The sequence below is a fragment of the Passer domesticus genome, chromosome 27, assembly GCF_036417665.1.
Source record: "Passer domesticus isolate bPasDom1 chromosome 27, bPasDom1.hap1, whole genome shotgun sequence".
In the NCBI taxonomy this organism is placed as follows: Eukaryota; Metazoa; Chordata; class Aves; order Passeriformes; family Passeridae; genus Passer; species Passer domesticus.
The window spans coordinates 1,712,080-1,735,035 of record NC_087500.1 but is presented as its reverse complement, the minus strand read 5'-3'; the positions used below and the strand labels follow the sequence as shown (position 1 = coordinate 1,735,035).

Below are 22,956 nucleotides of genomic sequence, written 5' to 3'. Positions count from 1 at the left end.
CACTGCCAGCACAGCTCCTCAGGTGAAGAGGACACCCAGGGGCTCTCCTCACTTCCCAAAGGTCCCTGCCAGCTTCTGAGGGGTCAGGAGGCTCTTGGAGGCCACAGCAGCTCAAGAACCATCACCATGAAGAGCAGTGAATCCCACCACCACCCACGGGCAGGCTGGGGGGTTTCCATCCTCCAGAGACATCCCGGTGCTTGGGGTTGGGATGAGGGTGGGCAGGGATGAAGGAGGGCAGGATGCTCCTCCAGAGACATCCCAGTGCCCAGGGCAAGGATGAAGGAGGGCAGGATGCTCCTCCAGAGACATCCCAGTGCCCAGGGCAGGGGTGAGGGTGGGCAGGATGCTCCTCCAGAGACATCCCAGTGCCCAGGGCAAGGATGAAGGAGGGCAGGATGCTCCTCCAGAGACATCCCAGTGCTTGGGGTTGGGATGAGGGTGGGCAGGGATGAAGGAGGGCAGGATGCTCCTCCAGAGACATCCCAGTGCCCGGAGCAGGGGTGAGGGAGGGCAGGATGCTCCTCCAGAGACATCCCAGTGCCCAGGGCAGGGGTGAGGGAGGGCAGGATGCTCCTCCAGAGCCATCCCAGTGCCCGGGGCAGGGTTGGGGGAGGTCAGGATGCTCCCCCAGCTCATCCTCCTGCTGCCACTGGTGCGAGGACTGCCCTGCCCCAGCTGCACCAAGCACCTCCAGCAGCCCGAAGCCCAGCCTGGCTCCCTGTTTCCAGCCCGGTGCCATGCCGGTGGGGCTCAGCAGCACCCCAGACACCTGCCCGTGCCAAGGAGGGCCCCAGGGCCGTGTCACAGGCGGCCTCCCCAGCCCTGCCCCTCGCAGCCCTCCCCGCGGCCAGGAGATGGAACTGTTGGCCCGGCCCTGCTCCGCTGGGGCCGCAGAGCCCCGGGCCCTCTGAGCCTTCCCAGCCGAGCCCAGGAGGAGCTGCCCCTCCCTGAAGTGTCCCAGGACAGGGCTGGGAGCAGCCCGGGCTGGTGGGAGGTGCCAGGGGTGGCACTGGGGGCTGTTCGAGGCCCATTCCAAACCAAACCATTCCATGATTCCATGATCCCGGCATGCAGCAAGGTGCTCATGGAGGTCCCAGACCCTGGAGTGCCCTGTGCCCAGTGTGGGATGAAGCCCTGGTCCCACACGTGCTCCAGGGGACAATATTCTCCTCTGGGACCACTCAGGATGTCCCTGTGCCCACAGAGGGCTGCAGTGCCTTCCCTTAAAAACCTGGACCGGGAAATGAAACGTGAAATATTTAACGAGCGGCTGAAATATTTAACGGCAGAGGTTCTGACTGCAGAATTCAGCCTTGGGAGATCAGAACAACCCCAAACATGGCTGGCCCCAATTTTGGTGCTGCTGAGCTGTCCCCGAGTCCTCTCCCGGCTCCCAAATCCCCGGGGATGATGCGATGGAGACAAGGGGCAGGGTGCCCGCTGTCCTGGCGTGTCCCCTGCCCGGAATTTGGGGTTTGCAGAGGGTGGGGGCAGAACAGGCTCGGCGCGTCCGCCCGGTCCCCGCGGCGCCGTGGTGGCACCTGGTGGCACCTGGTGACACCGGCAGGTCCTGCCGGGCCGGAGGCGCGGATGTGGCGGCTCCGGGGCTGGGCAGGGCGTTTGGGTGCCCCGGGGCTGCCGCGATCCGCGCTGGGGCCGTCCCCGTCCCCCGGCGCGCCTCTCCTCAAACTCAGGGTTCAGCAAATGCCCCCAAAACTCGGGGGATGCACCCAGTCCTGGTGAGCCCCAGGGACAGCACGAAACGTCACCAAATGTCACCAAATGTCACCAAATGTCATCACATCTCACCAAATCTCGCCAAATGTTGGTGAATCTCATCAAATCTCATCAAATATCACCGAATCCTGCCAAATGTTGGTGAATCTCATAAAATCTCACCAAGTTTTGGGGAATCTGACCAAATCTTGCCAAATATCACCAAATCTTTGTGAATATCACCGAATCTCACTGAATCTCACAAAATTTTGGTGAATCTCATCAAGCCTTACCAAATCTCACTAAATTTTGGTGAATCTTACAAAATCTTGCAAAATCTCACCAAATCTCACCGAATTTTGGTGAATCTCATAAAATCTCACTGAATCTCACCAAATTTTGGTGAATTTCACCAAATCTCACTGAATTTTGATCAATCTCACCAACTCTCACCCGCTCTGTGCTGTGCCCTGCTGCCCTGGCACTCACAGAGGATCCCGGTGTGCCCCGTGCCCGGGGGTGAATCCGGTGCCACATCCCGGTCCCCTGCCCAGGGTGCTCTGCCTGGCACGGGGGCACCGTGGCCCCTCTGGGACAGCTGGGGGACACTGTGGGTGCCAGCCCAGCCCTGTCACCTGTCCTTGTGAGCCCCGGCCTGTGGCAGGGCAGGAGAATCCCAGACTGTTGGGCTTTGGCCCAAAAATCAGAGTAAATAAAATAAAAATAAATTTATTATTAATTATAAATTTAAATTTATTATGAAATATAACAAACACCTGAAATTAAATAAAAATAAATTATATAAAACTAATAAATTACTGTAAAATAAAAGGAAAGTAAAACAAAAAGCTTAAATAAAAACATAAATAAATAGAAATTTAAAAATAAAATAAATAATAGAATGAAATAAAATGCAAATAAAGTAGTTAAGTAAAATGTAATGAAATAAGGCATACATAGAACATAAAAATGAAAGAAAAAATTGAATAGATAAGTAGAATGAAAGAAAATTTAAAAATAAGTATAGAATTAAATGAAATAAATAAGACAGGATAAAATAAGGGGGAAAAAGGAATAAAAATAAAATAAAGTGCAATAATAAAATAAAGTGTAATAGCAAAATAAAAACACTTAAGAACAATATTTTAAAAATAAATAAAATTTAATAAAAATAAAATATAAAATAAAAATAGAAAATAAATTTTATTTAGTATAATATAAATTATTAATAATTAAATTTAATATTAAATTTTATTTAAGATAATATAAAAAGTAAGTCTAAAATAAAGTTTAAAATAATAAAATAAAATAAATAAAATAAAATAAAATAAATAAATAAATAAATAAAATAAATAAAAATAAAATAAAATATAATAGAATAGAATAGAATAAAATAGAATAAAATAAATAAATACATAAATAAAAATAAATTAAAATAAAATTAAATAAATAGAATAGAATAGAATAGAATAAAATAAAATAATAAAATAAAATAAAAATTAAATTAAATGAAAATATAATAAAATAAAATAAAAATTAAATTAAATGAAAATATAATAAAATAAAAAAAAAATAAAATAATAAAATAAATGAACGGGGCTCCAGTAAGCCCCGCCGGGCAGCGCCGCTCCGCTCCCAGCCTGCAGCCGAGCAGGTGCCGGGGCCGCCTCTGGCTGCGGCCGGGGCGGGGGCCGGGCCGGGCGGGGCGTTTATAGCGGCAGAACGCCCCGCAGAAGTTGCAAACGGCGGCGAGCGGCGGCGGGGACGGGCTCGGCCGAAGCTGGGCTCGGAGCCCCGCCATGGGCAACGCGGCCGGGGGGCTGGAGGGGGGCGCGGCCCCGCGGGAGCCCCGCGACCACCGCCCGCAGCCCGGGGCCCCCCCCGCCGCCGCGCCGCCCCCCCGGCAGCCCATGCCCGGCGCCGCCGAGCTGGAGGAGCGCTTCGGCCGCGTCCTGGTGAGCGGGGACGGGAGCGCGGGGCACCGGGCACGACACGGGGTCCGGCGGGAGGGGCCCGCATACCGGGGGGGACAGGGGGACAGGGTGGGGGTCCCTCAGCATCCCTGCCGGCCTCAGCATCGCTAGCAGCGTTACCGCCGTTATCATCATTGTAACGATCGCATTGTTACTACTCCGTCGTTCTACTAATTATTAGATTTATTATTTAATTGGTGTTCTTATTGATAATGATGACTGCCCCGCTGTCACCTCGTTTCCCCGGGGACGCTGAGCCTGCCCCGGGATGACCCCCAGCCGCTGCCTCCCCTCCTCGCTCTCACCTTGGAGGGACCCCAGTCCCAAGTGCTTGGGGTGACCCCGAGTCCCGGGGCCCGGGCGGGCTCCGCCATGGCGGGATCGGCGGCAGGGCCGGAGCGCGCCGCGAGCAGCCGGGGCTGCGGATGGCGATGCTTCGCTCCCCTCCTCTTCCTCCTCTTCCTCCTCCCCGGAGCAGGGCAAGCCCCGCGGTGGGCAGCGGCGGTGCCGAGCGCGTTCCCGTGGCATGGATGGAGGGATGGATGGAGGGATGGATGGATGGAAGGATGGCAGCCCGGGAGCCGCTCTCCCGCAGTTCCCCGCCGCTCCCGCTCGCTCCGTCCTTGAGCGGGCCGGGCTGGCCGTGACCTTCCCGCCGGGAGGGCCGGGTCCCGCCGCCGCGCCGCCCGCTCCAGCCCTGCCCGTGCCCTCCCCAAAAACGCTCCGAGGAAAAGGAACCGCTGCTTTAATCCCCCCGCGGGAGATGGAGCCGATGCCGTGCCGGGCGCAGCTTCCACCATGCCGGCACGCCGGGATGCGCTCGGCTGGACCTGCCGGGATCTGCCCGCCTGGGTGCCCATCCCAGCCCCGAGCACAAATTCCCTGGGAGCTGTTTTGCCTCGTGCAGTGTAGGGGATTATTTGGGATGAGCGTGGCAGCGGGAGCGGTGCCCGCGGCTGCAGGGGGAGACGCCGCGGGCGCTGCTCGGCGGGACCCCGGGGGGCTCCGGGGGGCTTTGCCGGGGGACACCGGGGTGGCAGGTGGCTGGGGGGTGGCGGTGCCCCCGGTGGCTCCGGCTGTCACGGCAGCGGCGGCAGGAAGGGCCTCGGGGTGTTTCCGCTGTGAGGCCCCAGGAAGCGGCACTTTCAGCGGGCTGGGCCCGGCAGGTTGGAAATCCTCAACCAAAAAATGATCGGAGAAGGGGAAAGCGCCGCTGCAGGCCCGCAGCACCGCCTTGTCTGCCCTCATCCCGAGGGAAAGGCCTTTTGTAGGAAAGGGGGCACCAGGGGCTGGACACGGCCCGACGGGAAGCGGGTGTCTTGTGAAAGCGGCTGTCCCAATTCTGCTTCCTCCTTTCACACTCCCTTCCCCATTCTCGTGGCTGTGGGGGCAGCAGAACCCCGGGGGGATGGGGACAGGGGGTCCCTCTGCCCTCACCCGGCACAAACACATCCCCTGGCTCTGCCTTCAACTTTTCTGCCTCCTGAGCTCCGTGGTGGAGCAGGTGGTGATGAGCTGGGAATCTCCTGGTGGGACTCGATCCAGACCTCACACGTTGCCATGGTTGCAGTGATGCCACGAGAGCTCAGTGCAAATCACTTTTGGGCTGGACATCCCAAACTGGAAGAGCTGGTGGTGCCAAGCCTTGGCAGAAAGGCCCAGGGAGGAGCCCAGGGGATCCAAACTGCTGCCAGGAAGGGGATACACCCATTCCGTGCCAAGAAACGGGAATTTAGTTTCCCAAAACTTCATTTTCAAAAATTGGCTTCTTCCCAGCTGGGGCACTGTGGCAGATGCTGCTTTGGCAGAGCAATGGGAGGGTTGTCCCGTGCCAAGTAGTTTGGGATATGACCAGGTGGATTTTTGGGGTGGAGCAGAGGAAGAGCATCTTTGATGCTGGGATAGGGATGTCCAGATACTCCTGCTAGAAGCAAGCAGGATTTCCCTCCCTTTGCATGTCAAGGGGCATTAATTGGGAACATATTAAAATGGAATTGTGAGTTGAGGTGTGGTGGAGTCAAAACCAAGCAGTGGCTGGCTGGGACAGGGGCTGCTCCAGCCGGGAGCTTTGCCTGGTGGAGCTTTGCTGCCTCTTCTCCCAGGAGCTGGGGGAGTGCGAGGCCAACGTCACCACTGCAGATGTTTGCAGATGTTTGCAGATGTTTGCAGATGTTTGCAGATGTGCTGTTGGCCCCAGCAGCAGGACGGGTCACCAGCCAGCCCTGGCCACGGTGTCAGCCTCGGCTCAACCAGGAAACAAAGCTGGTCCTCAGCTTCTGCTGGATCCATCTCCAGCACGGTGGCCAAGGCTGGCTGGGGGATGTGGGGCTGCACCAGGGTGTCCCCAGGGGGAACCTGTGTCCTGGGAGGGACATTGCCTGCGAGCACCAGCTGCTGGATCAGGGCCTGGAGATGTCCTGGTGCAGGAGCCCTCCTGTGCTGCTGGATCCAGCCCGGGTGAGCCAGGAGGACATCCCAGGGCAGGGTGGGCAGCCAGGCCCCCAGCAGGGACGAGGGCACAATGGTGGGATCAGGCTCCTCTCCCTGGTTCCAGCTACAGCAGCTTCTGCTTGTTCCTAAAATAGAGCTGGAGCCGCATGCAGCCACACAGCCCAGCCCAGCCCGGCCCATCCCAGCCCAGCCCAGCCCAGCCCAGCCCGGCCCGGCCCACCACCCCCAGTCATCCTGGGCACACCGGGTGGGTTTGGGTCTGGCTGGATCCAGGGAGTCCCTGCTGGGATGAGCTGGTCCTGGCAGTGTCCCCCAGCCCAGTTTGTGCATCAGGGGGGTCGGGGGGCCCTGGGTGGGCCTGGTCCTGCTCCGTGCTTTGCGCTGAGCCCTGGGAAGGGGCAGGAGAACAGGTCCAGTGGCAGTCAGGGGCACTGGAGGGGACACTGTGGGACAGCTGGCACTTCGGGACTGGGCATGTCCAAACCAGCTCAGGGGTGCTCTGCGGCCCGGAGGGACGGAGCATCCCAGGAGTGGCACGGTCCCTTGGTCACCCGGGCACCTGGAGATGCTGGGGACAGCCCCTGAGCTGCCCTCTGGGGCACTTCCCTGCCCTGTCCCCTCCCGTGGCAGGATTTTGTGCCTGGCGCTAGGCTGGGATGTTGTCCCACCCCACGCGCTGCCAAGGCTTGCCCTGCCCTCTCTGTGCACACACCCCCGTGCCCGGTGACAGCTCTGCCAGGGCTCAGCGTGGCTCACGCTCGGCCCTTCCCCAGGGGATGCCAGAACATTCCGTGCCAGCCCTAGTGCAGGGCTCGGCTCGGCCCGGCGCTGCCCGCTCACGTGTGGAACAAAAGGAGGTGTCTGACACCCAAAATAGCTCCGTCCCTGCCAGCTACGACAGCAAAAGGTTGTTTTGTACCAGAAAATGATGTTGGTGCTGCTTCACCTCCCCTGGCCTTGGTTTCAGCGGAGGGCAAAGCCTGGCTCAACCCAGAGCTGGTGCTGGGCCCCGGCCAGGCCCCTCCTGGTGCTGGGGTGGCCCTGCAGGCTCTGTGGCACTTTGTGTCACAGCAGAGCTGTGGGGGGACATTTGGTGGCACCCGCTCAGTGACGTGGTGGCTGTGAGGCTGCTGGGAAGCCCCGGGCAGGGCGGGATGAGGGCGCTGATGGCGGCAGGTGGATGTGGCTGCTGGGGCAGGCCGCTGTGCCTGCTCCATCCTTGTCCCCAGAGGAGTTCCTGTCCTTCCTCTGACGCCTGTGGGGTGCTTGGCTGCTGCCCTGACCCACATCACCCACCCTGCCCCACATCACCCATTGCCCCACATCACCCACTGCCCCACATCACCCCCCCAGCCCCACATCACCCACTGCCCCACATCACCCACTGCCCCACATCACCCACCCTGCCCCACATCACCCACCCAGCCCCACATCACCCATTGCCCCACATCACCCATTGCCTCACATCACCCACCCAGCCCCACATCACCCACGCAGCCCCACATCACCCACTGCCCCACATCACCCACCCTGCCCCACATCACCCACTGCCCCACATCACCCCCCCAGCCCCACATCACCCACTGCCCCACATCACCCACTGCCTCACATCACCCACTGCCCCACGTCACCCCCCCAGCCCCACATCACCCACCCTGCCCCACATCACCCACTGCCCCACATCACCCACCCTGCCCCACATCACCCACTGCCCCCCATCATCCCCCCAGCCCCACACCCCCCGCCCTGCCCCACCTCCCGCAGCAGCGGTCCCCCCTCCCGGCAGGAAATGAGAGCCGGTTTCTTTGTGCTGCCGGCTGGGGCTCCTCGGCGGAGTCGCTTCCTCCCCGGCACCGCAAGCCCACCCGGGACAGAGCCACCACCCAGTTTGTACCCGACCTGTGCCACATCCTGCCCGCAGGGGAGGGCCCGCGGGGCTCGGGGCACAGCCAGCTCCACGGGGACAGCCCTGCCCCACCCTCGTGCTGGGTCCTGTCCCACCCGAGGTCCTGCTTGGTCCAGGTCCCACGTGTGATGGTTTAAAGCTGGTCCGTGTGGCAGGTGCCACCATCCCCTCTGTGCCAAGGGCACCCAACAGGGTCCCACAGAGGTGCCGTGAGTGTGGCTGAGCCCTGGCTGGGGTGTCTGGGTGTGTGGTCCCTCTTGGCACAGCTCTGTCCCTCGGTCTGACCCTCAGCCATCCCAAGGATGGCAGCTTGGGACCAGCAGTGGTGACAGCCAGGTGCTGCTGTCACCTTGCCTGTTCCAGAACCCAGCAGCTCCAGTGGCTTCACAGTGAGGCCATTTCTGACCCTGCAGCCTGATTGTCCCCCTGCCCAGCCCTTCGTGCCATCAGCCCCAGCCCAGCTCCTCCCCACCCACAGCTCCTCATTTTGGCTTCTTGTGAAAGCAGCTTGACAGGTCCTCCCTGGAGGAGGGGGAGAGGTTTCTGTTCCTGCCCACCACAGTGGGACCTCTCCCCTTGGACCTGCTCTTCTGTGGGTAACCAAAGCCCTGGGAGATGCCTTCCTCCAAGGATGTGGTTGCTCCAGCATGGCATGCACCCCACATCCCCATGCTCCTCCTCAGGGAGCCCCACGACTGGGATGTAGGGGTGGCCTGGGGCTGTGCACTGCTCCACGTGCCATCGTGCCAGCCTGCAGGTGCTCTCCAGCTGAGCTGGAGCACCAAAACCTGGGTCTTTTGGTGAAATCAATCACCTGTGAGCCGAGCTGAGCTGCAGCCTGGCCCAGGCCATGGAGGGGTCCCATGAAGGTGCCCCAGGGTGTCCCCCAGCAGAGCAGCCGGGGCAGGAGCCGGGTCCTGCCTGTGGCGGGGGCGGTTTTGGCAGCGCCCGGTGCCGAGCGGAAGCCACGTCACGTCCTGTGGTGGCCGTGGGGGCTGGGGCTGTGCAAGGGTGGCAGGGAGGGACGTGGGGACGAGCCAGGCCCTGCCATCACTGTCTCTCAAACACTGCTTTCCCCAGACGGGCTCGTCACGCACCTGTGCTGGGGGGACTCAGGGGTGACCCCCAAGCACAGCCCAGGCTCCTGGGTCCCTCTGTTGTCACCAGTCATGTCCCCTGTCCCTCACCCCGTGTGGCCCTGCTGGGACTGGGCTGGCTGAGGCGGGGCACATGGGGCACTCAGGACTCAGTTCTTCCTCCTGTCCCCCCCCTTGGGGACCCTCGGGTGGGGACATTACTGATGGGTCCATGGGATGCTCACATCCTGGGAACAGCGGTGTTCCCAACCTCCCAATGTCCCCATCATCCCACCAGGGCCCCATCCTGAGATTGCTGCTTTCATTTTTCCACCGTGATCCCATCCTCCCACCACTGTCCCCATTGTTCCGTCACTGTCCCCGTTGTCCCAGTAGTGTCCCCATCTTCTGGAATCTTCATGTCCCACCAGTGTCCCCATGCTCCCATGGGTATCCCCATCTCCCAGTGCTCGCTGAGCAGGGGGTGCTGCATCCCAGGGGGGTTTTGGGGTGACCCCCAGCGCTGACCCCCTTCACCCACAGAATTCCATGAACCTGCCCCCGGACAAGATGAAGCTGCTTAACCAGTACGACAACGAGAAGAAGTGGGAGCTGATCTGTGACCAGGTGAGGTCCAGGCTCACAGCCCCCCCGTGCTGTCCCTGTCCCCAGGTGCCACTCGTGGCACGGTTTGGGTATCAGTCTGGCCGTACCAAGCACTGACATCCATCTCGTTACTGACACAGCACCTCATTAACCTCATTAAGCACTGATGCGGCTGGGGTGGGGACAGGGACACTGTGGCTGCTGTGGGGACAGTGGCAGGTCCCCGTGCCGCAGCGGGTGGCCCAGTTTCAGCCTCTCTCTGGGGCTTGCAGGAGCGTTTCCAGGTGAAGAACCCTCCCTCCGCCTACATCCAGAAGCTGAGGAGCTACCTGGACACGGGAGGTGTCAGCAGGAAGGTGAGGGGGCCCCGCTGCACCCCGGTCCCCTGGGCCCCGTGCCAGGCTGGGCACAGGGACGGTGCCAATGGCTGTCCCCATCCCACAGTTCAAGAGGCGAGTGCAGGAGTCCACGCAGGTGCTCCGGGAGCTGGAGATCTCCCTGAGGACCAACTACATCGGGTAAGGTGGGGTGGCATTTTCACCCGGCTGCTGCCACCGTCCCTGGGCTGGGGATGGACGTGTGCTGGCTCTGCCTGGACGGTGACAGCAGGATGTGCAGGCTGTGGCCTCATCCTGCCCCCTAAGGAGGGTTCTGATGGGAGGCTGAGGGTGCTGGGGGGTCTGAACCCCATTGTGGCTCTCTGGCACCCCCAGGTGCCAGGAGGGGCCCTGCCCCCACGCTGGCTGTCCTGACCCTTTGTGGTGGGTGCCTACTGTCCCCAGGGCCAGGCTGTCCTGTCTTGGTAGTGGTGGCAACAGTGGCAGTGGCGGCAGGAGAGCCCTTGGGCTGTGTCCCCCATATATCAGGTTCACCGTGGCACTCACCTGGCCTCAGAGAAATGCCAGCTCATGGTGCCACCTCGTGTCCCCAGCATGTTCCACCTTTGCTGGGGACCTCAGAGCAGGGGTGGCTCTGCTGAGTGTCTGGGCACAGGGGGAGAGAGGATGTGGGGGTTGGCAGAGCCCACTAACCCTCTGCACCCTCCAGCTGGGTCCAGGAGTTCCTCAACGAGGAGAACAAGGGGCTGGACGTGCTGCTGGAGTACCTCGCCTTTGCCCAGTGCTCTGTCGCGTACGTCCCCACGGGGTCCCCTGTCCCCAAGGCTGGGACCAGCCTCCCCTGGGGCTCAGCAGGGCTGGGGCGGTCCCTGGGGGTGCAATGCTCCATGGCTGGGGCTGGGCAGAACATCCCCAGCATCCCCGAGGGGCATCTGCCCGTGTTGGGGTGCCACGTCTCACCCGTCCCCGTGTCCCCACGGGCCACCAGGTATGACATGGAGAGCTCAGAGAACAGCCCCGGCTCTGACAAGGGCAAGGAGTGGTCGCTGGAGGACCTGAACAAAAGCAGCTCCTCGTCCCCCACGCAGGGCTCCTCCAAGCCGCGGGCCCTCACTGTAAGGTAACGTGTGGTGCCGTCCCCAGCTGTCCCCGTGTCCCCGTGCCGTGTCCCCCGCTGTCGCCTCGCTGCACCCCGGCCGCACCGCGCTTGGAGAGGGGCTTGGCAGGGAGACGCAGGCCCGGCCCTAAAGATGGGCGCCCATTGCTGATCTGAGGGTGGGGACAAAGCCACTTCCCCCCGAGTGTCCCCAGGGGCTGAGCCCTGCCTGGGGGGGGCTGGAGCCGCGTCCCCACCCGGCACTGCCGCCGTGCTGGGGTGCTCCAAACCCCAGGAGTACACAAAAATTGGGGGTGTTGGAGATTCTGGGGGAGCAAATCGCAGCCCCTGGTTTAAAGCCGGGGCGGAGGGACGGGCCTGTGTCCCCGCAGCCGGTCCCGGTGCCCGGTGGCTCTCGCTTGGTGCCGCTCGCCCGCAGCCCCGTCTAACCCCGCTCTTCTCTTGCACGCTGCCGGGGACGCGCTGACGGTAGGTGACGGGCACTGGCGGGACGGGGACACCCACGGGACCCCGCTGCTGGTCACCGGCATTGGGGACAGGGCCTGGGGGCGCCCCCGGTGGGCGGGGGGGTCCCAGGGACACCCACCGCGGTCACCCCACGAGCTGTAACGCGGCACCCCGGGGACCGCGGGGGTCCCTCGCTGCCCGCCAGCAGCTCTGGAGGAGCCGGGGTGTCCCTCCCAGCCCCAGGGACAGGTCAGGAGGGACGTGGCACCCGCAGGGGGTCCCATCCCTTGTCCCCGAGCCCGGGTGTCCCCGGGGCGGCGCGGGAGCCCCGTTTCTCCCTCCTGTCCTGCAGGCTCTAACGCGCCTCCAGCTGCTGCCTCTCGAACCAGCACATCCACACCCTCCTCCGCCACGTCCACCCCAGCGCCCCCTGCGGTGCCCCGGGCAGCGATGGGGACAGTGCCCCCAGGTCACCCGGCAGCTCCTGCCCGCCCCGGTGAGCCTCCGAGACCGCCCGTGCGCACGAGGGGCCCAAACCCACCCCCCATCACCCCCCGGGCCCAAACCCATCCCACCCCCATCACCTCCGGGCTTCTAGACGGGCACGGACGCGAGGGTCTCTCCCGCCCGGTGTCCCCGTGTCCCCGCCGCCGCTGCCACCCCCTGCGCTGTCCCGTCCCCGCTTTGCGCTGCGCCCGCCGCCGCCCCGGGCCCCGCTCAGCCGCGCTCTCCCCGCCCAGGCTGAACCCCTCGCACAGCAGGAAGGCGCTGCGCAACTCGCGGCTCGTCAGCCAGAAGGACGATGTCCATGTGTGCATCATGTGCCTCCGCGCCATCATGAACTACCAGGTGCGAGTGGGCGGCATCCGCGGGGATCCGCCCGGGGCTCCCCGGCGTCCCCCGCGCCCGCGGGGGCAGCCCCGGGGTGGGGCCGGGTCTGCGTCCCCTGGCTCTGAGATGTCCTCACTCGACCTCCTGCCTGGGGGGGACCATGTCCCGCGGTCCTTGAGTGCTCCAGGGGGACACACAGCCCATGAACGCTCCTTTCCCCTCCCCAGTCTGGCTTCAGCCTGGTGATGAACCACCCAGCCTGTGTCAACGAGATCACCCTGAGCCTCAACAACAAGAGCGCCAGGTAGGAGCTGCCCTGCCCCCTGTTGTCCCTTGTCCCCCTGTCCCCGCGGCCCCAGCCCCCTCACACCGTGTGTCTGCAGGACCAAGGCTCTGGTGCTGGAGCTGCTGGCTGCTGTCTGCCTGGTCCGAGGCGGCCACGACATCATCCTGGCTGCCTTTGACAACTTCAAGGAGGTGAGTCTCCATCCTCAAGATGGAGAGATGGAGGGACACCCAGTCCCCAGCAGGGACACCCAGTCCCCACACGACCATCTGTGCTTCAGCTGGATTTGTGCTTCAAAAAAAAGGCACAAATCCTGTGTGTGGCAGAGCCCTGCACCACCCTCAAACCTCTGGCTCACTTAGGGATGTTCCACTCACTGGGTTTGATGTCCCCATGCCACCATGTGTCCCCAGGGCCATGTCCCAGCTGGGCCAGGTGCCTGGCAGCACCACTCAGAGTTGGAATGGTGTCACCAATAGATACCTCCTGTCCTGTCCCCCTCCTGGGTGTCCCCTGGCCATGTCCTCGCTGGCCTTCAGCCCCCTGCTCCCCCCAGGTCTGCGGGGAGAAGAACCGCTTCGAGAAGCTGATGGAGTATTTCCGAAATGAGGACACCAACATTGACTTCATGGTGAGTGGCTGCTGGGGGCCACACTCTGCTGTCCCCAGGGCGTCATGTCACCAAGGCTGCTGCACTGTCCCCAGGCCATTATGCCCAAAGAGCTCCGAAGCCACCACACTGTCCCTATGGCATCATGTCCCAAAGGATGCTGAATGACCAAATCTCCCCAGGCCACCATGTCCTCAGGGGCTGCTGAGCCACCGTGCTGGGGTGGCGTGTCCCAAGGACTGTTCTGCTGTCCCCAAAGGCTTCTAAGCCACTACACTGTGCCCATAGCATCATGTCCCCAAGGGCTTCTAAGCCACCAAACTGTCCCCAGGCCATCATGTCCCAAGGCATGCTGTCCCACCAAACTGTCCCCAGGCCATCATGTCCCAAGGCATGCTGTCCCACCAAACTGTCCCCAGGCCGTCATGTCCCAAGGCATGCTGTCTCACCAAACTGTTCCCAGGCCATCATGTCTCCATGATCATTGTGCTGTCCCCAGGGCACCAGGTCCCCAGGACTGTGTCAGCCCCCATGCTCTCCCCGGGGGCACCATGTCCCCGAGGGCCACCAAGGCCCCGTGCAGCCCCTGGGGCAGCATCCCCAGGAGCCGCCCTGGCCCCGTGCTGAGCCGTGTCCCCGCAGGTGGCCTGCATGCAGTTCATCAACATCGTGGTGCACTCGGTGGAGAACATGAACTTCCGCGTGTTCCTGCAGTACGAGTTCACCCACCTGGGGCTGGACCAGTACCTGGAGGTGGGTGACCCCGGGGCTGGGTGACCCTGGGGCTGGGTGATCCCGGGGCTGGGTGATCCTGAGGGTGGGAGTGGATGATCCCAGGGGTGGGGGATCCCGAGGGTGGGTGATCCCAGGGGTGGAAGTGGGTGACCCCGGGGCTGGGTGATCCCGGGGGTGGGTTATCCCAGGGGTGGGTGAGCCCAGGGGTGGGAGTGGGTGATCCCGATGGTGGGTGATCCCGGGGGTGGGGGATCCCAAGGGTGGGTGATCCCAGGGGTGGAAGTGGGTGACCCCGGGTCTGGGTGATCCCGGGGGTGGGGGATCCCAAGGGTGGGTGATCCCAGGGTGGAAGTGGGTGATCCCAGGGGTGGGAGTGGGTGATCCCAGGGGTGGGGGTGCCGCTGGCCCCCATGGTGACACGGCTGTCCCTCGGCAGACTCTGCGCCTCACTGAGAGCGACAAGCTGCAGGTGCAGATCCAAGCCTACCTGGACAACGTCTTCGACGTGGGGGCCATGCTGGAGGACTCGGAGACCAAGACGGCGGTGCTGGAGCACATGGAGGAGCTGCAGGAGCACGTCAGCCAGGTGGGCCGTGGGCGCGGGGGCAGAGCCGCTGACGCAAGCCCGAGGGAGGGATGAGGACGGGGCTGAGCGGCGGCGCCTCGTCCCCCACAGTTGACAGAGAAGCTGCAGGATGCGGAGAACGACTCCATGGCCAAGATAGCGGAGCTGGAGAAGCAGCTGAGCCAGGCGCGGCGGGAGCTGGAGGCGCTGCGGGTGAGCCGGGGGTGCCGCGGTGCCGAGGGAAGGCTGGGGCTCAGGGGCCGGCTCTGGGGGTGCACAGGGACACCAGTGACCTGCCGGGGGTTGTCACCTCTCCAGGAGCAGCTGAGCCCCCCGCGGCCGCCCAGCCCGCCGTCCCCGCAGCCCCAGGAGTGCTACCGGCTGGCGCTGGAGCGGCGGCTGGCGGAGCTCGAGGAGAAGGGGCTGGTGCAGATTCTGCGTGGGCCCGACGGAGACGTCGCCATCGAAATTGTCCCCGTTGTCATAGAAACCCCCGCAACCCCCGTGGTTTCCGGGGAAGCCGCTGCCACCACCGACACCACCGCCACCTGCACAGGTACCGCGGGTGCGAGGGGGTGTCCCCTTCCCGGCGGGGCACCTGGCACCGAGGAGGGGTGGCAGCGAGTCTCGGGGCACAGAAAGTGAGGCGGGGCTGTGGGGATGTGCCGGGGGACTCAGGGTAATGCGGTGGCAGAGGGAGCACGGTGGTGGCACCGTGCCCTGCCGTGTCACCGTCTCACCCACCTCTTCTTTCCCTTGCAGATGCTCCGGCTCTGGCTCCGGCCCCACCTCCCCCACCAGCACCTGCTGCCCCCCCGCCCCCGCCCCCTCCACCGCCCCCACCTCTGCCGGGGGCTCAGCCCGTCCCTCCCCCACCCCCTGCCCCCCCTCTGCCCACAGGCGCTGCCCCCCCCCCCAGCTCCCCCCCTCCCGGGTGCCCCGGTGCCACCGCCCCCCCCACCGCTCCCGGGGGGCCCCGAGGGCCTCGTGCCTCCCCCCCCACCCCCCCCACCCCTGGGTGGGGAGCCCCCAGCCGGGCCGGGTGCCCCCCCCACTGCCAACGGCTCAGGTGAGTGTGGCCCAGGGACGGTGGGGACGCTCCCCAGGAGGGGTCTGGGGGCACCCCGGGGTGGGTGTGACGTGCCCCCCTCCCTGTGGCCCTCAGTGAAGGTGAAGAAGCCGATCCAGACCAAGTTCCGCATGCCCGTCTTCAACTGGGTGGCCCTGAAGCCGAGCCAGATCGACGGCACCGTCTTCACCGAGCTCAACGACGAGAAGGTGCTGCAGGTGAGCCCGGGGGGGGCACAGGGGCTCAGTGCCCGGGCCGTGCTGAGGTGGCCTCCTGCCCACCCGCGGTGTCCAGGGCTGCAGGAGGAGCTGGAGGTCAGGAAAAGTCCTTAGCACCATGGAGAGGGACCCGGGATCAGGCGTGCTGCTCCTCTCACCCCGTCCTTGTCCCTTCGCCCCATCTGCACCTTCACAACCTGTCCATTTTTTCCTCCTCATCTCCGTCCTCTGGTCCCCCCCAGCCCCTCCTCACCCCTCCCAGTCCCCTTGCCTGTCCCTGTTCTTGTCCCCTTGTTCCATCCTCATCCCCTTGCTTCATCCCGATCCTCACTCCTCACCCTTATCCTGGTCCTCCGGCCCCGTCCTCACCCCAGATGTCCCGTGCCCCCTCCCTGCCGTGCCCACAGCCCCGTGTCCCCGCAGGAGCTGGACATGAGTGACTTCGAGGAGCAGTTCAAGACCAAGGCGCAGGGCCCCGCCCTGGACATCAGTGCCCTCAAGGCCAAGGCCACGCAGAAGGCCCCCAGCAAGGTGACCCTGATGGAGTCCAACCGCGCCAAGAACTTGGCCATCACCCTGCGCAAGGGCGGCCGCAGCGTCCAGGACATCTGCACGGCCATCGAGACGTGAGTGCCAGGCTGGGCAGGGTGGGGCCAGGTCAGGACAGCCCAGCAGGGACGAGGGGCTGGCATGGTGGAGGGTGTGATGGGATGGAGGGATTGGTATGGGGATATGGGGATGCAGGGACAAGACACAGAGAGGTGGAGGGTGGAGGGTGAGGGGATCAGAGATGGAGCGATGGAAGGATCAAATGTGGAGAGATGGAGGGTGGAGGGATCAGATATAGGGAGATGGAGGGATCAGATGTGTAGAGATGGAGGAATGAAATGATCACATACAGTCAGATGGAAGGTGGAAGGATCGGATACAGAGAGATGGAAGGTGGAGGGATCAGAGATGGAGAGATGGAGGAATGAAAGGATCAGATACAGTCAGATGGAAGGTGGAAGGATCAATGTGGAGAGATGGAAGGATGCAAGCTGTGGGGATGGAGAGATGCAGGGATGAGATGTGAGACAAAGGGCTGGGAGGTCCAGGCACAGACAGATGCAGAGAGCAGCTGTGGGGATGGAGGGATGCAGAAACCAGACAGGAAAGGAAGGGATGTGGGGACTAAAGACAGAGAGAAGGAGGCATCCGTATGGAGATAGAGAGATGCAGGGTCCGGATACAGAAAGAGGAAGGGATGCAGGAACCAGCTGTGGGGACAGAGGGATGATGGAACCAGCCGAGGGTGACAGGGGGGCTTTAGGACCTGCGGCAGGGCCTGACAGTGCCAGGGGTGTCCCCTCCCCGCAGGTACGACCAGCAAGCCCTGAGCCTCGACTTCCTGGAGCTGCTGCTGCGCTTCCTGCCCACCGAGTACGAGCGGACCCTGATCGGGAAGTTCGAGCGGGACCAGCAGCCGCCGGAGGAGCTCTCGGACGAGGACCAGTTCATGATCCGCTTCAGCAAGATCCCGCGCCTGGCCGAGCGCATGAACGTCATGATCTTCCTGGGCAGCTTCGGCGACACGGCGCAGCTGCTGATGCCGGTGAGCGCCGGGGCCGGGGCGGCGCGGGGCGGCTCCTGCGGCCGCACTCACACCTCCCCTCCCTTCCTCCCTCCGCAGCAACTCAACGCCATCATCGCCGCCTCCATGTCCCTCAAATCCTCCAGCAAACTGCGCCACATCCTCGAGGTGAGGGCTCCGGGGGGAGGTGGCCCTGCGGGGTGCACACTGTGGTCTGTGGGCACCGTGCCCTCCTGGCCCCGTGTCCCCAAGCCGTGGTGTCCCTGCAGATTGTCCTGGCCTTCGGGAACTACATGAACAGCAGCAAGCGTGGAGCTGCCTACGGCTTCCGGCTGCAGAGCCTTGATGCGGTAGGGCCGGTGCGGGGGTGATGGGGGCACTGCCACTGCCAGGGACCCGCCCTGGGGACACAGGGACACAGGGAGCAGCTGCAGAGATGGAGGGACACACGAACCTGCTGTGGGGATGCAGGGATGCAAGCACCAGCAGTAGGGATGGAGGGATGTGAGGTTTAGCTGTGGGGGCAGAGGGATGAAGACACCATTGGGATGGAGGAGGCAAAGGAATGGAGGTACACAGGAATGGGGTGGGAAGGATGGAGACCTGATATGGAGAGGTTAAAGGATTCAAGGACCTTGATGGAGGAAGATGAGACGAAGGAAGATGGGGACCAGCTGTGGGGATAGCGGGAGGAAGGTCATACGTGAGAATGTAGGGATGAAGAGCCAGCTGCAGGGACAGAGGGATACAGACCCAGCCATGGGGATGGAGAAGGAGGGGATCAGCCATGGGAGTGGGGGATGCAGACCTGGATGGGGGATGAAGGGATGGATACAGACCCAGCCACGCGGACAAAGGGCCACCCTGAGCAGGGGAGGGGGTGGTGGCTGCGGGTCGGGGCTGACCCTGCCCTGCCCCAGCTCCTCGAGATGAAGTCCACAGACCGCAAGCAGACGCTGCTGCACTACCTGGTGCGGGTGATCATGGAGAAGTACCCGGAGCTCACCGGCTTCCACACCGAGCTGCACTTCCTTGACAAGGCAGGCACAGGTAGTGCCCACGGGCCCCGGGCTGGGGGTCGGGGCAGCCCCTGGCACCCCGAGCCTGCCCTGAGCCCGCAGTGCTCGCCTCCTGCAGTGTCCCTGGATGGTGTCCTGCAAGACGTGCGAAGCCTGCAGCAGGGCATGGAGCTGACCCGCAGGGAGTTCATGAGACAGGACGACAGCCCCGTGCTCAAGGACTTCCTCAAGGTCAACTCCGAGGTGATGGAGAAGCTGCAGGCTGACAGCAAAACCGCCAAGGTGGGTGCTGGGCTGGGGTGGGGTCATGGGGGCAGTCCCCTGCATGGGGACACCCTGGGGTAGCCTGCTCACACCTCTGCTCCATGGGATGTGGCTGCAGTGGGACAGGCAGGAGGGAACGGGGCAGGATGGGGAGGTGGGAGAGGCTGGGAGGAGGGGGTGGGCGATGGGCAGCACTGCCCAGCCCCCAGATCAGGTGTCTCTGCCCACAGGAAGCCTATGAGTCAGCTGTGGAGTATTTTGGGGAGAACCCCAAGACCAGTCCCCCCACCACCTTCTTCCCCATGTTCATGCGCTTCATCAAAGCCTACAAGGTAGGAGGGGACATGGAGTTCTCTGTTTCTGAGGGCTGGGAGGAGATCTGGGGCACCTGACTCCACTTTGGAGCAATCAGCAGAAGTCACAGGCAAGGCTGGGGCTCAGGAATGCCCTCGGGATGGTCAGAGATTTTGGAGCTGGCTGTGGGGTGAAGAAGGAAGGGGGCTGTAGTCCTGGGTTCCCCTGGCTCAGCACACCCTTCCTGCCCCTCTCCCAAGAAAGCAGAGCAGGACATCGAGCTGTGGAAGAAGCAAGAGGCCGCAGCCAAAGAGGCAGAATCTGGCTCCCCTGGCAGCGAGCAGCAGCCCGAGGTGAAGGTGCCCCCATGTCTGTGTCCTGGTGGGGTCCCAGCCCTGGCTGGGCTGAGTGGTGGGGAGGGACTAAAGAGGTCCTGGGGAGGGAGAGCTGGGTGGGAGGTGAAGGGGGGTACCCCACCTCCCCTGGGGTGTGATCACACTGTCCCCTCCCAGCTGCCCGTCCAGAAGGCCAGGAGGCAGCAGATGGACATGATAGCTGAGCTGAAGAAGAGGCAGATGGTGAAGGAGCCACTCATCTACGAAGGCAAAGATGGGGCCATTGAGGATATAATTTCAGGTGAGAGATGAGTTCAGGTGAGCAGCCAGGTGTCCCCATATCACAGACCCAGTGCTGGGGGCTGCAGGGGCTGTCACAGGAGCTGGGGGGTCACCAAGCCCTGTCATGGGGACCAAACCCTCCTGCAAGCACCTTCACACCCCACATGGCAGAGCTGCCGAGTGCTCCCTCCTCTGTCTCATGTCTCTTCCTCCTCTTCTGCTTCCTTCTTCCTCCTCTCTCCTCCTGCTCCTCCTCCTCCTCGCTGTCTCTGGATCGCTCTGCCCAGCTCTCAAAACTGTTCCTTTCACGGCCCGGACGGGCAAACGCTCGTCCCGGCTCTTCTGCGACGTGAGCTTCAACGAGGAGAGTCCTCTGTAGGTAACGTGGGGCGGGGGCTGCCGGGCTTCCCCCCCCCGCCGGCATTCCCGCGGGTGTGTGGCATTGGTGCCACGCTGAGCCCCAGCCCGGGACACCCGGGATCAGCCCCGGGACACCCGGGATCAGCCCCGTGCCGCGCTGGCCTCCCAGAGCCGATGGTCGGGGTCGCACGGGCTGGTTGTTGATTCCTGCTGCTCCTCCCGTTCGGCCCTTGGCTCCTCCTGGGTGTCCTCACACCCAGAGGGGAGACTCCCGGGCAGAGACAGGACAAGGGGCAGCGGTTTTAAATGAACAAAAGAGAGTTTTAGGTTGAAAGCTCAGAAAAAATTTCATTCCTGTGGGGGTGAACCCTGGCACAGGGTGCCCAGAGCAGCTGGGGCTGCCCCTGGATCCCTGGCAGTGCCCAAGGCCAGGCTGGACACTGGGGCTGGAGCAGCCTGGGACAGTGGGAGGTGTCCCTGCCATGGCAGGGGTGGCACTGGGTGGGCTTTGAGGTCCCTCCAGCACAAACCATTCCCTGTTAACGCGATGGGTGTGGGACCCCGGCTGTCCCGGGTGGGCGGTGAGGCTCATCCAGCCCTGCGCTTCCCCCGTGCAGATCTGCGGAACAACCCGTACCGGCGGGGGGACAAGGCCCGCGGCAGCGCCAAGAAACGCGCGGCGGGGCAGAGCCTGCAGGCGACGCCGGACATGGCGCTGTGACCGGCGCCGTCCCCGCGGCTGCAGCCCGGGGCAGCACCGTCCTCCCGGCGCAGACGGGCCCGCAGCACGGCAGCGCCTCGGCCCGGGGCTCGCCGGGGTGCGGGGACAGAGCTGCTCCAGCCGCTTAACGTGCCAGCTGCGCCCTGCCTGCCGGGGCCGGGCACGGCACCCCGGCGCTTGCTTGGCCTGTCCCTGAGCTCCTCTCTCCGCGCTGGCAGGGCTGGGGCCCTCCTGGCTGCGGACAGGGAGGGGCAAGCACAGAAAAGGCCCCGGCTTGTCCTGGAAGGAAAAGAGGGGCTGTCCCATCCCTACCCCGGCGCTGCTCCCTCGCTCCCCGGCCCCGTGTCCCACCCTCCGCCGGCTGGTGCCTTCGATTGCCGCCGCGGGAGGGCAGGGGTGCCAGCCAGGGACACAGCGCTGCCCGCACATCTCCGCGATCACATCCCCGCACATCTCCCCGCACATCCCCCCGATCACATCCCCGCACATCATCTCCCCGCACATCTCCCCTGCACGTGTCCCCGCACACCTCCCCGCACACCTCCCCGCACATCTCCCCGCACATCTCTCCCGCACACCTCCCCGCACATCTCCCCGCACATCTCCCCGCACACCTCCCCGCACACCTCCCCGCACACCTCCCCGCACACCTCCCCGCACACCTCCCCGCACATCTCTCCCGCACATCTCCCCGCACATCTCCCCTCCCGCAGAGCCCCCCAGCCCCGCGTTCTCCTGCAAAGCTCCCACCCCGGGCACCTCCCGGAGCCAGGGGCTGGCAGCGGTGCTATTTTACATTTTATAAGTCTTCCTTCAAATGTCTCCGTGCTGCGGCAGCGGGGGTTGGAACAGCCCCACACGGGGTGTCCCCACGGCTGTGGCGAGCAGCCCTGGGCTGTCCTTCGCCGCAGGGGAGGCTCCGTGGCTGCGACAATCATCAGCGGGGACAAGTTTGTCTGCGGGGTGGTGGCACCTCCGCCCACTGCACCCCAGCATCAGCCTGCAGTGTCGGGCTGGAGGCTCTGGGATGAACCAGCCCCCGTTTCCTCGGGTGGGACACGCGGGGGATGCCCGCAGCCCCCAGCCCCGCGATCCCAAGGGCTGCGGGGTCCCTGCTGCCCCAGAGCCGCACGAAGCTCCCGGCACCGGACCGGGCCCGGCCGTGGCTCCCTGCCCTGCCCCGCTGCTGCTGCTGAGCAGCCCCGAGCCCGCAGTGCCGCAATTCAACCTCTCCCGCTGATTTACTCCAAACTGCCCCCGCTGCTCCCGGTGCGAGGCGCTCCTCCCTCCTCCCGTCCCTCCTCCCGTCATTTCTCGCTCGTCCCAGCTTCAGCCAGAGCAGCCGCTGCTTCCTGCTGTATTGAAACCGCTTCAGCGCCGGCTCCGTGTCCGGGGAGGGATGGGAAATGAATGTGTAACTTATAAATGCCTTTAAGCCAGAAATGTAAACCATTAACTGCTCATTTGTATACATTATTTTTATATACTAAAGGCCTGTTTAATCTAAAGCAGAACTGGTAATAAAACGTCTCAGAGGATAAAGGACTTGTCTGGGAGAAGGGTTTGCATGGGGTGGTGATGCTGTCATGAAGGGAGGGAGAAAAGGAAGGAAAGATGGAGTAAGGGGGGAAGGGGGAAAGATGAACGGAGGGATGGAAAGATGGAGGGAGTGGCTGTGGCTGCCCCAGCCCCAGGTTAGACGGGGCTCGGAGCAGCCTGGGATAGTGGGAGGTGAGAGGATGTAACGAGATGATCTCTAGGGTCCCTTCTAACACAATCCAGTCTGGAACTGGAATTCTAGCAACAAACCAACAAACCACCCACCTTTTTTTTTTTTTTTTTTGAGGACAACAGCTCTGAGGTCTGTTCACAGCACAGACATGTGGGTGCATGACAGCACAAAAAATGTGTTTCAGGATAACTGTCCTCACTCAGTAGCCTGGCCACAGCCCCCCCCAGCCTGCTGGGCTCGTTTACTGGAAGGATTCAGCTCTGTGCAGACAAACAGCCCCAGCAGCAGCAGCAGCAGAGGGGCTGCAGCACTGGGAGCTGTGGGGGGATCCACAGAGCTCTGCCTGCCTCACCCCTGCGCCTCCCAAGGCAAGACTGAGCAGCTCCCAGGGCAGCAAATCCCCCACAACGGGGCAGGGGGAGGAAAGGG

General features: G+C 62.9%; 1 protein-coding gene across 1 annotated transcript; it reads left to right on the top strand.

The window, feature by feature from the left end:
• The first annotated feature begins 3,338 nt into the window (after window positions 1–3,338).
• FMNL1 (formin like 1) lies at window positions 3,339–21,319 on the top strand. The gene is given in 27 exon segments (XM_064399643.1): window positions 3,339–3,674; window positions 9,669–9,752; window positions 10,004–10,111; window positions 10,176–10,249; window positions 10,779–10,862; window positions 11,058–11,189; window positions 12,374–12,482; window positions 12,692–12,768; window positions 12,848–12,941; window positions 13,307–13,381; window positions 14,003–14,113; window positions 14,532–14,681; window positions 14,772–14,873; window positions 14,979–15,216; window positions 15,423–15,565; window positions 15,567–15,729; window positions 15,826–15,947; window positions 16,371–16,573; window positions 17,307–17,541; window positions 17,620–17,688; window positions 17,790–17,870; window positions 18,441–18,570; window positions 18,658–18,821; window positions 19,034–19,135; window positions 19,358–19,450; window positions 19,610–19,733; window positions 20,692–21,319. Coding segments are annotated over 27 exon segments (3,327 nt in total). The 5' UTR covers window positions 3,339–3,518; the 3' UTR covers window positions 20,796–21,319.
• Window positions 21,320–22,956: the final 1,637 nt, after the last annotated feature.